The sequence below is a fragment of the Zosterops lateralis genome, assembly GCF_965231275.1.
Source record: "Zosterops lateralis genome assembly, chromosome: 5".
NCBI lineage: Eukaryota > Metazoa > Chordata > Aves > Passeriformes > Zosteropidae > Zosterops > Zosterops lateralis.
Window position 1 is genome coordinate 58,479,786 of NC_139766.1, and position 13,893 is coordinate 58,493,678.

General features: G+C 42.3%; 2 protein-coding genes across 3 annotated transcripts; one reads left to right on the forward strand and one right to left on the reverse strand.

Annotated features, from left to right (window-relative positions):
* Positions 1–58: 58 nt before the first annotated feature.
* MRPS18C (mitochondrial ribosomal protein S18C) lies at positions 59–2,439 on the forward strand. The gene is made up of 6 exons (XM_083861671.1): positions 59–119; positions 218–291; positions 1,301–1,384; positions 1,802–1,859; positions 2,172–2,231; positions 2,318–2,439. Exons 1-6 carry the CDS (start codon positions 68–70, stop codon positions 2,392–2,394), a joined length of 405 nt encoding a protein of 134 aa, XP_083717797.1. The 5' UTR covers positions 59–67; the 3' UTR covers positions 2,395–2,439.
* Positions 2,440–2,561: 122 nt separating this feature from the next.
* ABRAXAS1 (abraxas 1, BRCA1 A complex subunit) lies at positions 2,562–8,709 on the reverse strand. 2 transcript variants are annotated; one of them, XM_083861669.1, is made up of 9 exons: positions 8,605–8,709; positions 7,397–7,487; positions 6,483–6,519; positions 5,997–6,063; positions 5,155–5,348; positions 4,643–4,762; positions 4,242–4,326; positions 3,662–3,770; positions 2,562–3,515 (listed from the first exon to the last, which is right to left on the reverse strand). In XM_083861669.1, the coding sequence occupies exons 1-9, from the start codon at positions 8,689–8,691 to the stop codon at positions 3,088–3,090; spliced, it is 1,218 nt and encodes a 405-aa protein (XP_083717795.1). In that variant the 5' UTR covers positions 8,692–8,709; the 3' UTR covers positions 2,562–3,087. The 2 variants fall into 2 exon arrangements, with proteins under 2 accessions (XP_083717795.1, XP_083717796.1); XM_083861670.1 differs by having other exon boundaries at positions 7,397–7,483; positions 8,605–8,703.
* Positions 8,710–13,893: the final 5,184 nt, after the last annotated feature.

A 13,893-nucleotide genomic window follows, 5' to 3' on the forward strand; every position in this document is an offset into this window, starting at 1 on the left:
TATTGGCCAGGGGGCGGCCGGCGGCAGTGACGCGCGGGAGGAAGCGGCGGCGCGCGGTGCGGGTGTCATGGCGGCGCGGGCCGTGGCGGCGCGGAGGTCCTGGCAGCGCCTGGTTCCTGGTGCGTCCCTCCTGCTCCCCCGCTGTCCCCGGCGGCCGTGGGCGTGTCCGGGCTGTCTCGCCGCGCCGCCGCTAACCTTGTCGCTCTCTTCTTTGCAGCGGCGCTGTGGGCGCGGCCGTGCCGCCTGCAGCATGAGGGGCAGCCGGAGCGGCAGCCGGAGCGCTCGGACCAGGTGAGGCTTCCCCGCCCCGCTGTCCCTCTGTTCCCCTCCGCAAGGCACCAGCAGTGGGCGGAAATGCTTTGCTCTGGTCGATGTGTACCTCTGGCTCCTCAGACCCCAAATCCATTGCGGGGGGCGCAGCCCAGCCCAGAGGAAAGTCATCTGGCTCTGGAAGTTACGGCCCCACGGATCTGTATTCCAATATCTTAACTAGAGCCTGTTAAAGCTGCTCTAGTTAAGTAACGCGGGTGTGGAGCCAGCGACAGGACAAGGACCAGTGCCCATGAACTAAAAATTCAAGAAGTTTCACCTTAGCGTGAGGAAGAAATTTACACTGAGGGTGGCAGAGCCCTGGAACAGCTGCACAGGGAGGTCGTGGAGTCTCCTTCTCTGGAGACATTCCAAGCCCACCTGTATATGTTCCTGTGTCACCTGCTCCAGGTGACCCTGCCTTGGCAGGGGGTTGAACTGGATGATATCCAAAGGTCCCTTCCAACCCTGACTGTTCTGTGGCTCTGTGAAAAGTGAAAAATCACCTTTCGTATCTAGTAAGATTTGGTGCTGGGTGTATTCTGAAGCTTGAGGAGGCTTTCAGTCCTTGGGAGGTATTTTTGAATCTCTCTCTTTAGAAAGTGTGTGAGCACACAGGAGCTTCTTCAGGCTATATGCTTTGAAAATATTAAAAAAAAAATAATTCGTGGGACTTATCAGACAGAACTACTTTTCTCCCAGCTTCTGTAGATTTTGACTTCAAGTAGAAGGTGTAAGCACTATGTTACTGAACGATTTAATAGCGTTGCTAGTGTCATAGTTACTAAAATATAAAAGGTTATTTATTTGTGAGAAGTCTTATAGGTTGCAAGGTACCAAGAAGTGAGTTAATAAAATTATTAGAAAATTTCAGTGGTGCAATAAATATCTCTTCTGGTTTCAAGACAAATATTCATCAGAGGATTAAAAGTAACAAATGTTCTCTATTTTGTTGTGAAGCTTACAGATGTTAATAATTCTCTGATTTCAGCCCATACAAATGGAGAACCCCTATAAAGACCCTCCAAAGAGATGTGTCTTATGTGGAATAAATGTGGACTATAAGAATGTGCAGGTGAGTTTGAAAGTTGCTGTCCTTGGATGAAGGTAAATGCTTTACTGTTTTTATATGTGTGTGTGTAGGAAATAATAATTTTTTAAATCCATTTGTATGTGTAGGGGTTTAAAACTTAAGAGTAAGAATGTGTGCAGGTTAAGGGCCAAATAATGTAGTTGTGCTAAGTTGCTTAATCTACTAATTATGTGTGACAACTTTGCTGTTTAACAGATAGATTGGTTACAGTTCAGCTGCCACAAAGCATGGAAGTTATTCCATAGAAAATACTGTCTAGCTCCAAGCTGTACTTTTTTCTTCAGGTAGAACTGAGTTTTGAAAACACAGATGAGAGAAAAAAAAAAAAAGTGCAAGTAGTAACATAAAGCTAAAAAAAAAGTTCTTAAACTGACTTTGGTTTTTCTTCATTTTAAGTAGCTTCTTTCCCAATTTGTTTCTCCATACACTGGCTCCATTTATGGCAGGCATATCACAGGTATGTGAAATACTAAATTAAATCATATATGGCTTAGTAATAATGTTTTTTGAATCTAACTAACTGTGCATGAGCAGTCTTTCTGAAATTAACTAGTCCCAACTCTATGCATTTTGTAATAGTATTCCCCTGACTTAATAGCCTTCATCAAGGAATTAAAATATCCCTTAATTGTATGTGTTTTGTATTTAACAGTATAAGTACACGTGCATTTTTCTAGAAAGACTTAATCAAAGCTAGAGGAAATTGTCAGTAGCATACCTTTCACCCTCTAATGACATGCTTAATGTTGAAAAAAATTCATCTCTTTAGGCTTGTGTGGCAAGAAACAGAAGGAAATTACAAAAGCCATTAAAAGAGCTCATGTATTTGGTAAGTATGATTTTGCTTTTGAGTTTTCTAACTCAAGGCTACTTTTCTACTAAAAACACCTCCATCTTTTTTTTTTTTTTTAACAGGATTTATGCCAGTTATGTTTAAGAACCCACAATTTCTCACAGACCCCAAGCTATGTAATATCAAGTATCCAGAGTGATATACTGTACAGAAACAAACAATAAAACTGTGTTTCATGTCTATATACTTGTTTTCTGGAAATGTGGTTTGCTGGCATCGTGTGTGGTTGACTGAGGGGTGGGTGTCACTCCTTCTTTTATTTTTCTTCATGAAATCTCTGGAAGTTATTGTCTGAAAGAAAGATTAAAGCAATAATAGAAACTGGCAGCTGTATGGACCCCTTCCTCTGCTCACCAGTCTTGCTAAAGCTCAGGTGGCTGTTGTTTCCCTTGCTGGGTTGTAAGATGGGGAGAAGTAAACAAGCACTGGTTTCCTGAGGATACATTAATGTATTTAAACTGTGGCAGTTCATGTAGACAGCTCATTCTGTCAGGTGTTCATTTGATGCTCTCTGCATCAGGAGGGCAGCACTGCTTCTTCACCAGCAGCTTGGAGTTATATCGCTTTGAGGCAGTGTGTGACATGCTTATCTGACTGATAGCATCCTGTAGCATAGTCTTTGAACCCTGAGAGAGAAAAGATAGGTGGAACTCTGGAAGGCAAAGTGAGGGAATGTCATCTCAGACTTGTCTTTATGTCAAACAGGATTCATGCACTGGGGGAAAAAACCAACCTGCAGAAATGTCCTGTTACACACATCCCTGCAGTGCAATAGATTGATACAGCACTGGAGTGCACCAGCAGAGCTTTTGGTGTGAAGTCATCTGACAGATCAGAAAGTAGGAGAGTGGGGGTATTCATTGGCATCTCTGTTCTTTTCAAACATATCCTCATCTGTTTCAGTGCTGCTCAGTGTAAGCTTCCTTTCCTGGTCACTGTCCTCTTGGTCTTGAAGTGGTTCTTGGTGAAGCTGCAGTGATCTGGATTTCTTGAATGACTTTGAAACTGTTGTGGTCCCCCTGACTTTACGTTTGTTTAGGTGCCTTGTTTCAGCATCAGTGAAGTCTCTTTCCTCTACCATGAGAGTCAGTTTGTCCATGACATTAATATGATGGTCTATGTTACAGCAGTTCTTGGATATGTGTTGGCCTTTGAAGGAAACAATGCATGTCTGAAGTCCAGAATTGGGGAAAAATGTTTGCAGTGCCTGACAAAGGAAAACATTCTCATTTGGCTCTGCTGGGTGGTTTTTGTCTTCTCCTGAGGGAAGAAAAACAAAGTCAGCATTGCAGAACCTCTTGCACCACTGCTGTTTTGGCTGCCTCAGCTTCAGAAGTGTTTTCTGCTTCTGCCCCTTGAGTCAACTTTGAAAGGGCAAGGTTTGCATCACAATTTGGTTAACTTACCTGAACGATTTTGTTGCTTTTTCCTCTTTATTTCTTCTTTTAAGTGGCTCACCTCTGCTAAGAGTTTCTCTACAGATCGTTCGCTGACTTCTACTGTAATGCATATTTTCTGCAAGAAAAAGTGTGTTGATCAGATTAATAGTATTCACAGCAGCTGACTTTAAAATTGTTGCAAAATCCTTAAAGTTGGACACAAAGATTAAGTTGGATGCAAAGTAGTAAAAAACTCAAGTAATGATCTGGAGGTGGATTTGTCAGATAACTTAAACCTTGTGTTGAATGAGGTGTAAGATGTTTTATTTGATCCCATGTAGGCAAAGGAGATCTAACAAACTACAGATAGTACTCCTTCAAGATAATCCTCTTGTGAGAGTTTATTCGTGGACTTTAATCAAGTGGGACCTTAAATCCTCAGCTTTGAGAATACAGTGTGCAGCACAGAAAATGGAACTCGCTGATCTTTCAGTTTGTCCGTGTTTTGGACGTGGCTGTGTTTTCTCATGCAGTGCAAGATGCTGTAGCCCTTAGCTGCCTTGGTTTTGTAGAACTGCTGAAGGTGAGGCAGGTGTGCCCAGCTTACCTTCAGTTCTTCCTGCAAGGTGGTATACATCTCATTTATCTTATGAACCTCTTGTAGGGACCCATCTTCAAGGAAGAATTCTGACCTGTGGACCAAAAGTAGAAATGCATAACTGCAAGTTAGTGATCCCAGTGCTTACTTAGTAGGAGCTTTAATGAGTAAAGAAGTGTTTTGAGCTTCAATGCCAGGTGCCTGTGTTGAGACAGCTCCTGGCAAAATATGGGACTGAATTAATTTCCAAGTATGCTGGAATGGTACGTGACTGTAGAAAACAGGCCAACAAGTGAGCAAGGTATGGCTATAGCATTTGCAAAAGCACTTAAAAGCTTTTATAGAAAGGTAGGTGTAGTTATGGTAGAGGGAAACTACAGCTATCAGTAAATACGATGGTTGTGTTGTACCTGTGTTGTCTCACGGCTCTCACAAAACCGGAGGATACACAGGAACCAGACACTGTTTTGTAACCTTGCTGTTCTGCCATGCCCAAGTTGGTCACCACCAAAGGGACTTTCTGGAAAAGACTTAAAAATGCAGAAGAATGAAAACATGATCTATTAATATCCAAAGGTCTCTCTTTGAAAGTTAAGTGTTCTTGACAAGTCCTGTACACAAAACAATTTTATCAGTTTTTTAATTTTTTTTTTTTTTTTTTTTTTTTTTTTTTTTTTTTTTTTTTTTTTTAATGATATGTGAATAAACTGACAGTATCTGCTTGGCGATGCTGGCACTACAGATAAAAAGGGCAGTCCCAGAATAGAATTCCAGGGTAAGCCTTCAGCTGGGCTCTGGCCCATACATAAGGAATAATCTTATTAAAAGTTTTAAGTTTAAAAGGTAAAATAAACAGTGTTACTGATTCAGTTGCAACAAAGTAGAGAAACTTTCAGCTTTTAGGACATGCTGTAGATATTACCCTTCCTGAGGCCGATGTAGAGCATGTTCCAGTCTATAAGTAGAACAACTTTCTGTCATCACACTAGAGGTTAAAAGGAGGAATACAAGCCCCTGGTTTGATAGGTGTGACTGCAGGTTTTTATGAAGAACTCTTTCCCGGAATGTCATGGTCTGGTCTGTGTTGCGTCTGAATTTGTACCATCCTATTACACTCTGCAGGCAGAAGAAAATTCACAGTTACTGTTGAATCATGGTGTCCCTTAGTATCACACTGGAGCAAGTTTCATTCAGTGCAGTCATGTCTGAATTGTTTGCTAGTAGGTGCACAGTCAAGCAGTTAGTTAACTTGAAATGCTTCAAACTTCTAAGCCTAATTCCCATCTTCTTTCCGTCAAAACCGTGTGTTGAATTGGTCTGTTTCTGAGCCTGTGTTCAAGTTGAAACTGCAAGCTATCTTCTAGTTTGTGTTTGTTTCTTTTCAGCTTCTACTTTCCCCTTGTAAAACTTCTTTCTGTGGAAAAGACTAAAGTTTTTTTCAGGGAGTAGTCCTTAAGCATTTGTGAGCTGACCTCAGCTGATCTTAAGGTAGAAATTGGTGCCATTGCTTTTAGATCCTTGAAGTGTTCACTTGAGAAATTGACAATTAAAGTTGTGACACATACATAGGCAAACCCTAGTCAAAGATAAGCTAAGCTGTTTTTTTAAAGAGGAAAAGGATGTAGCTGCCTTGACCAGCAGCATAAGGGGCTATAAAAGGTTTGAAATGAGAAAATAAAAAAACCTTGATGCAAGAAGTATCCAGAAGAGCCTCCAAAATTTGAGTGAACTCTTCAAAATGGTTTAGATTTGAAAATAAAGTACCTTCTTACAGCCTGAAAGTATTTTCTTCAGGGCAAGTTCATTCAGTTCTCCTGCAGAATTATAAAAGCTAGAAGAAAATTAGGACAATTAGAGGGGAAGAAATTGGATTGGAAACATAGTTCTAGCATGTTGGAAATATTTTTTTTTTTTTAAATTTTGAATTAATACTATTAAGGATGAGAGGTTAGAATGCATGGAATGCTTTTTTTATGTGTTGACATTGTTCTGTAGTTTATGTGGTATCATAGCTCACCAAAAGATGCAGTGTGCCTTGTCTTTATTTCTATATACATAGAAAAACACTAAAAAAGACAAAGAACCAAAATAGGAATAACATAAGGCATTTTGCATCTAATTCGAAGAAGTCGATACAGATAGTATAGTTGCAGCTGGGTGATTTTCTCAGGCAATATAAGTTTAACTCTTGAAAAGTTCAAGTTAGGGTTAATTTTAACTTTCAATATCTGTTTAACTTAAGATTCTTACCTGAACAACTGGTAGCATGGAATATGCTTCTGTATATCTGGAAAGAGAGAGGGTAATATTACTCTGGGTTCATCAGCTCAAGCTGTATATTCTTCTGTGTGCTATGATTAGCACAAAACTGATAGTAAGACCAAAAAATAATTCTATATATATTATATATATAGAATTTCTTAAAATTGAATGCATTAACGTAAGGTGGAAAAAGGAAATATTTAAAAAACATATTCTAATTAATTTTGTCAAATGCAAAGGGAACCACTTAGATAAACTGTATTTTTTGTATATTTTTCTACTTTGTCAACTGAAAAATCAAGCTCGGTACTTTATATTTTTCTCCTGTTTGCTGGGTGCAGGAGTAGTATGAAGGATTTCACTTGAGTTACTCAGTGTACATCCACTCCAATCACATCAAGAGGATAAGGAAAAATACATTTGGCATCTGCTTAGTGAAATTAAGGAGCTTGCAGCCTTCACACACAGAATTTTATAAGCTCCAAATGAGGTAATAGATGCTAATACGTTACAGTTCACATCACTGATAGACCGAGCTTTTCCCGAGCAGCTGTACCCTGGGAGAGTTTGTGATGTAGCCAAGACAAGGGTCTAAACCATCGTTATGTTTAATGTAACAAGATATTTGGCAAAGAGTAACCATTCAAGGAACTAAGGACTATTATTTCTTTTAAATTACTGGGGTTTCTGCAGTAAAATTGTAAATTTTTAGCAGTTAAAATGTTACAAAATAACCCATGTGTTTTCAGTTGTTTGGTTGGGGTTTTTTTACATCAGCAGAGCTCGTAGGATTTCAGAGCTTTTGATCTTGCCACAGAGTTTTGACTGCTGTCCCTCAAAACTGAAAGCTGTCATTTACTGCCCCAAACCAAGAAGGCTGTGAAAAATGCAGACACACTAACCGATTGTATAAACAACTTCAACGTCATCCATTTGTGAGTCTGTAATGCTGTTCTTGGCTTCGCCTTTCACATCTCCAAGGAGAAAACCTTCCTTTAGAGGGGAAGAGGAAAAAAAATTACATTAACAGTAGCATTGAACAGACACTCCTGCTCTCCTCAGTGCTGGTGTGGCCTCACCCCTGTCAGTTTTGGGTAAGAAAAATACAAAGCTATTAGAAGGTATCCAGAGAAGGGCTGTAAAGATGGTGGTGGGGGTCTAGAGGGGAAGCCACAGCAGGAGTCGATGAGGTCACTTGGTCTGTTCAGCCTGGAGGAGACTGAGGAGAGACCCCACTGCAGTCACAGCTGCCTCAAGAGCAGAAGTGGAGTGACAGACCCTCATCTCTTCCTCTGCAGACCGTGACAGGACCCGAGGGAACGGCATGAAGCTGAGTCGGAGGAGGTTTAGGCTGGATATCAGAAAAGGTTCTTCACCCAGAGGGTGTTTGGGCAGTAGAACAGGCTCCCCAGGGAAGTGGTCACAGCACCAAAGCCTGGCAGAGTTCAAGGAGCGTTTGGACAGCACCCTGAGGCACACGGTGGGATTCTTGGGGTGTCCTGTGCGGGGCCAGAAGTTGGACTGCATGATCCTTGTGGGTCCCTTCCAACTCAGCATATTCTATCATGATTTTCTCTCTAATACTAAGTGCTGCCTTCAGGAGAGGAAAACTGCTGTCAAAACGAACTATATATATATGTATATATATATATATATATATATTTTTTTTTTTTAACAGAGTGGGCTCTCACTCATTTTCCACTACTAGCCCGCAGTTAGGAAGAATAGTCCCCAGCGCGGCAGTGCCGTGTGCTGGTGGCTCTGCGGTGGCTCCCCTGCTCACCCAGCCCGAGCTGCCCGCCGAGGCTGGGGCCGGGGGCCCGGCCCGCGCCGCGCTCGGCCCGGGGGGACACGGCCCTGCAGCCGCCGCTCGCCGCGTTCGGACGCGGAACAGCCGCGTTTTTCCGCCGCTCGCACACAAAGCGATTCCCGGGCGCGGCGGGGCCGGACGGCACGGAGCCCGGGCGCTCTCCCGGCGGGGCAGGGCAGGGCAGGGCAGGGCCGGGCGAGAGAGGCCCGGCGGCAGCGCGGCCGCGGCGGGGGCGGCCCGCCCCTCCCTCCTCTCCCCCCGGCCTGGCCCGGCCCGGCCCAGCCCTCCTGCGGCACCCACCGTGTCCGAGTCGGTGCTGAGGTGCTGGAAGGCGAGGGCGCCGAACACGAAGCCCGAGAGCAGTGCCGAGGTGCTCTCGCCCTCCATGCCGGCAATGGCGGGACGGGCGGGCGGGAGGGAGGGAGGGCGCCCCCAGCGGCCGCCAGCGGCAGCGCCACATCCCGGCCCACAGCCAGCCCGGCCCCCAGCGGGCCGGCCTCTCTCCTGCGCCTGAATGCGGAGTTTGGGAAAGCCTTCTCCAGAGAGCATGTTCTCTGGTGTTTGATCTTTGTCTGCTTTCAATCCTAGTCGGCAAGAAGGAGATTTAATCCGTGAAACAGTCACAGAATCAATTCGCTTGTCAAAGACCCCTGAGATCCTCAAACCCAAGCCGTGACTGATCACCACGACCATGGCCTTGAGTACCAAGTCCAGTCTTGCCATAAACGCCTTCAGGGACAGTGACTCCACCACCTCCCCGCACATCCCATTCCGATGCCTAATCACCATTTCTGTGAATAAATTCTTCCTAATGTTCAACATAGGCCTCCCATGGTGCAGCTTAAGATAAGATAGCAGCTAACAAGCGAGCTCTGAGTGATGCCCATGTGTTAGAAAGATAAATGTCTTGTTGGTAGAATTGTCTTTTTAAGGTTTAGGGCTGCACATGCTTCAATTATCTCACCCAGGGGAGACTAACAAAGCTTGGGAAGAAGGATGCCCGTTGGTACTGGGTATAAAGAATGCAGAATTTAGGGCCAGTTCAGGGGTTTGTCCCAAGGATGAGTCAAGCTGTCCTGTCCTCAGCCATTGCTCCCGGTGCCTGCGAGCTCTGGGACGAAGAGCAGGATCTGTGCTGATGGGAGCCCCTCATTGAGCTTCACTTCAAGCTTTAGTTTGATGCTTTCACCAAAACATCAGCATTTAAACTGAGCTGCTGGGCCCATATCATCCCACTGGGAGTGTGGGTGGAGCAAGCTGTGCTCTCATCTCCGGAGTAGGAGGATTGTGTCATGCCAGCCTGCAATATGAAAAGGCATGGATGGCACTGGCTGAGCTCCTGTCCATACCAAGGCTGTGCCTTTCGAAACAGGACACGCAGTTGTGAGTATGTATGGAGGTGCACTGTGCTCTTTGTGGGGAGAAATCTTCTGAGTTAATAACCTAATAAAATGTGATAAGGATGTAATAAAATGATAATGCTAAATAATGATCTGACAGCAGTAAATTGTACCACTTATTCCTCAGGTATAGACTGCAGAATGCGTTTTGTATTTTTTGAGTTGTCACATCTTACTTCTTTTTAATACTTGTAGTAACAATTTTTTCCCTCTTCTAGCAGGTGTTCCTGACATATCAGCCAGAAAAAAACCCTAGAAAACAATTTCAGGAAGAGAGAGTTATGAGTGATGACATTCTTTGAAATGTCTAAAAGCTGCAGGAGTTTTACTCCTTTACTTCAGGAGAGCAAATGTTTGATTTCATCCCTCATGAAAGGACTATAGGTAAGCACATTCTTAGCCTTAGCCATTAATTTCCTGTCTCTTGAAATAGGATATATGGACCTGTGGTCTTTCAAGAGGTATTTCCATGCTTTTTAGGTCTTGCATATATTTTTTTTAGGTTGCATGTAAAATTAATATTTTCAGTGCAGTTTGTTTTCCCTTAATTTTTTTTTCAAGATTTAAAAGGAGAATAGTTAGTTCTGGCATATTTACTTTTAAACAAAATTCTTTAAGTGTTATTTAAAATACATGTATGATGCCAGTATTTAGAAGAGAAAAAACTGTTGTAATTCTTAACTATTGCTACAGTGGAGAGAGGGACCAGGTAAGACTTTCATTTCTCAGCACACTCGTAAATTATCTAGATCTCTGAATAAGGGGATGACAAGTCTCTGGGTGGTACAGAATGATGGACAAGGCTGATGGGAAAGTGCTAGCATGCATTTCTTGCAATGCAGACCAATGTGGTATTAAATGAGTAAAAAATACAACACATCTAAAGGGATATATTGCAAAAAATGATTCCATTATGGGCCATGCTGCTGTGGTAGAGGCAACAAGAACAGATGATATGACAAGTTTCTATAGCTGTTTGGGGAGAAAACATTGAAACTGGACAAGAAATGCTGACCCAGTTCAGGAATTCTCCCAAAGGACCCTGTGCTGTGCTTGCAGTCACTCCTAAGCCAGATCTGGGAGAAAACTGTGTGCATTTAATCAATGCAATAAGTGTTAGATGTTGACAAATTAATTTATTGCATTCAGTGTCAATGATACACAAACCATATACGGAGAATATGTGATAGAGGTATTGACAGCCACGCAATGCCTACACATTGGGTACTTACACATTGCTGAGGCAAACAAAAATGTAATCAGAACATGTAGTGGATTTCTCTGTTTTGAGACAGAAGGACTCAAGCCTGTTGTAAGCCACAGGATACAATAAATAACTTTCTGTAATCGTTGAATTTATCTTGTGTGGAAATAATGCTTCTGTGGTCAGAGCTAAATGTGCTACAGTCATCCTAATGAGTGATAAAGTAGCTAGAGATCCATCATCAGTGTTTTCATAATTCCTCTGTTGATGGCCAAAGATATGACATAACTAGCACAATCTTACTGTGGTCAGATACAAACACACTCCTGTTTGGTGGAGTAGATGGAACCTGTAGAGACCTAAAGAGCAGCAGACTAAGCTCAATTAGAGTGAGGATGCAGAGGAGCACGTATTTGTACTTGAGTGCGTGAAGACATACTTGAGTGCATGTTTTCCATGAATAAATATTGTGCCTGGCACTGCTTACCATGCAATAGGTGACCTCTAAGGTTATTCTGGCCATTTGGAGGATTTTCCACAATTAAAGCAAGAACCTCAGCCTTGATAAATATCAAAACAAAACTAGCAGAGATTATTTTGCCCTTAAGTAGCAATCAGATAAGGAGTTTGATAAATGTGGGGTTGAAACATTGAGAAGACATAAGCAAAACTAAAAAAGGGGTTTTGTTGTTGTTAATAGCTGGTTAAAGTTTAGTTGAAAAAGAGATGTTCTTAGTAGTTTTCATTTTGAGTACACTCATCAGAATTACTGGGATATAGAACGTTCTGGTCATTCCTGTTTGAAGACTTTCTTATCCTGCAAGACATAATCCTGATATCTCTGGTTGTTAAGTGATGCTGGTAAATCAGCCCATGTTTGCTGTCTGACTCTGTGTCATTGACTTACAAGCTTTTCTGAATAGATCACTCTGCTTTGTAGCATGGCAAAACTCACAGAGAAGTACCAGGGAGCCCTACAATTGGAGTCACAAGAATAATTTTAGTGATAGTAACACCTTCCCTTACCTAATGGCAATGTCAGGATGTACTTCTGTACACTGGATGCAAGCAGCTTTTGACAATGTTGCTACTCCAAACAGGTAAAAATTATACCCTGTGTATTTCCTGTAAAAAGGATCAAGTGATAGAAGGTTGACCTTGATTGACAGTCACGATCATTATTATTTGCCTCAGGTAGAAATACCTCTTCGCTAAGCCTTAGAGAGTGTGTAACATCAGCATCTGAAGCACCACCTGGCTGAAGCTGGTGTGCCAGTGCTGCTTTGGAGCAGTATCTGCTGGGGACACGTGATGTTTGGGTGGTCTGATAAGAAAGGCCTTACACGAAAGGCAGGCTGCAAACTCTCCCCTGACATCCCCTCAGAGTCACTGGAATGGTTACTGTTGGACAGGAAGGAAGCAGACCGGAAAAGAGCGGTTGCCAAAATTTCTGTGATTCCTTCTTTTTGAAGACCATGGCAAGTGTTATTTCCAGGCTGTGTTCCCCCTGTGTATCAGAGGGAAGGCAAAACCATCCATAGTGGCACTTCTTGAAAGCTGTCACCTCCCACTGCAGTTTTTTGTCTGTTCACAGTGTATATGAACCTGCTTAAAAGCTGGCTACTGTATAACCACTGCTGTGCAGGAAAGGGCTGTTTATAGCTGATTTAACCCTTCCATGTAAGGCACTGCAGATAAACACAGGTCAGTGCTGTGTTTGCCTCTTCTTGCACTGAAAAAATAAATGGGTCATAATTCCAGTTCCCTCCGACAATTGGCAGTTAGGCAATAGGCAATGTTTTGCAATATGGAATTAATAGAATGACCTCAAGGGATCTAGAAACACAGAATAGGCAGCTGATGCCTGTTTCATCTCCTTGTCATTTCCTTAGGAGACCAGGAATTGTTTCAAGTGAATTTCTTATGCTTGTGGGTATCAATTTGAGATTCATTAAATTTAAGGAAGCTTTGCTTTTGGACTACTCCTGTGTCACCCCCATCACGTTCTTTTAAGTTGGATTCCATTCTCCCAAATGGACAGAGAGTTTTGCACGTTTTCTGGTGGCTTTTCCTGACAAATAGGGTACTTAATCATAAAAAAGTTCTTGTGGTTATTTGGTGTAAATTCATCTGCTATTATTTACTGGATCTTACAAATAAGTGCTACATTCTGTTGCTGCAAGTTTATTTGAATTATTTGCAGTACCTTCCCACTTCTAGATAAAGCCTCTCTCACAGCTTCAAAGCAGATGTGATTACAGCAGGCTGGCTGTTGGTAAGAGGGATAAAAAGAGCAGAAGAATGACATGCAGAGTCTCTATTTAGTCAGTGGATGGCACAACTAATTCTGAAAGAAATTATTTTGCTAAGGAAATGTATGTAGCCACATTACTGTAGTTATTCAGCTTAGTGTTGGATGCATATTCACATTTGAATTTAACAAAAATGAAATTTCATGGCACTTCTGAAGAAATAACAGTAACAACAACAACAATAGTAAATCAATTATTGTGATGGTGTGCAAAAAGCTATGCCAAATTTCTGACTGCAAAATAGGAAGCTATGTTATGAATAGCCTGGAGAAATAAAGAATTTCCTTTCTTCTTCACATCATGAGCAAGTTCATTACCTTCATTCAGGGCAGAGATAAAATTCAAATCCATATTCACTTCTATAGCAATCTCAAGTGCTTTGGAGTTAAGACATACAGTGCTTAGACCACCATGTCTCAATTCTTTTTATGCTCATGGTCTCAAGAGCAGAAAGATTCTTGAGAAGCTTTGGCAGCCATTTTTGACAGAAATTTAATAAGATTGAACTCCTTGTTCATGATTGGACAAGTCCCTGTATTCAGGTGCATTCCTTAGTGGGTTTTGGGACAATTTTCCATTGAATTAGAAATTTTATCCCATACTGTTAATAGGCAGATGTGTAGAATCTCCTTGACTTTGGTGCTGTTCCCAGTTTGGGTGGTTAAAGTGCAGG

Coding starts and splice junctions, on each gene's coding strand:
- MRPS18C (XM_083861671.1), top strand. CDS start 68: ATGGCGGCGCGGGCCGTGGCGGCGCGGAGGTCCTGGCAGCGCCTGGTT. Junction 120..217: donor CTGGCAGCGCCTGGTTCCTG/GTGCGTCCCTCC, acceptor TCTTCTTTGCAG/CGGCGCTGTGGGCGCGGCCG. Junction 2,232..2,317: donor TAAAAGAGCTCATGTATTTG/GTAAGTATGATT, acceptor TTTTTTTAACAG/GATTTATGCCAGTTATGTTT.
- ABRAXAS1 (XM_083861669.1), bottom strand. CDS start 8,691: ATGGAGGGCGAGAGCACCTCGGCACTGCTCTCGGGCTTCGTGTTCGGC. Junction 4,327..4,642: donor AGAGCCGTGAGACAACACAG/GTACAACACAAC, acceptor TTTGGTCCACAG/GTCAGAATTCTTCCTTGAAG. Junction 3,771..4,241: donor CCTTGCAGGAAGAACTGAAG/GTAAGCTGGGCA, acceptor TTTTTCTTGCAG/AAAATATGCATTACAGTAGA.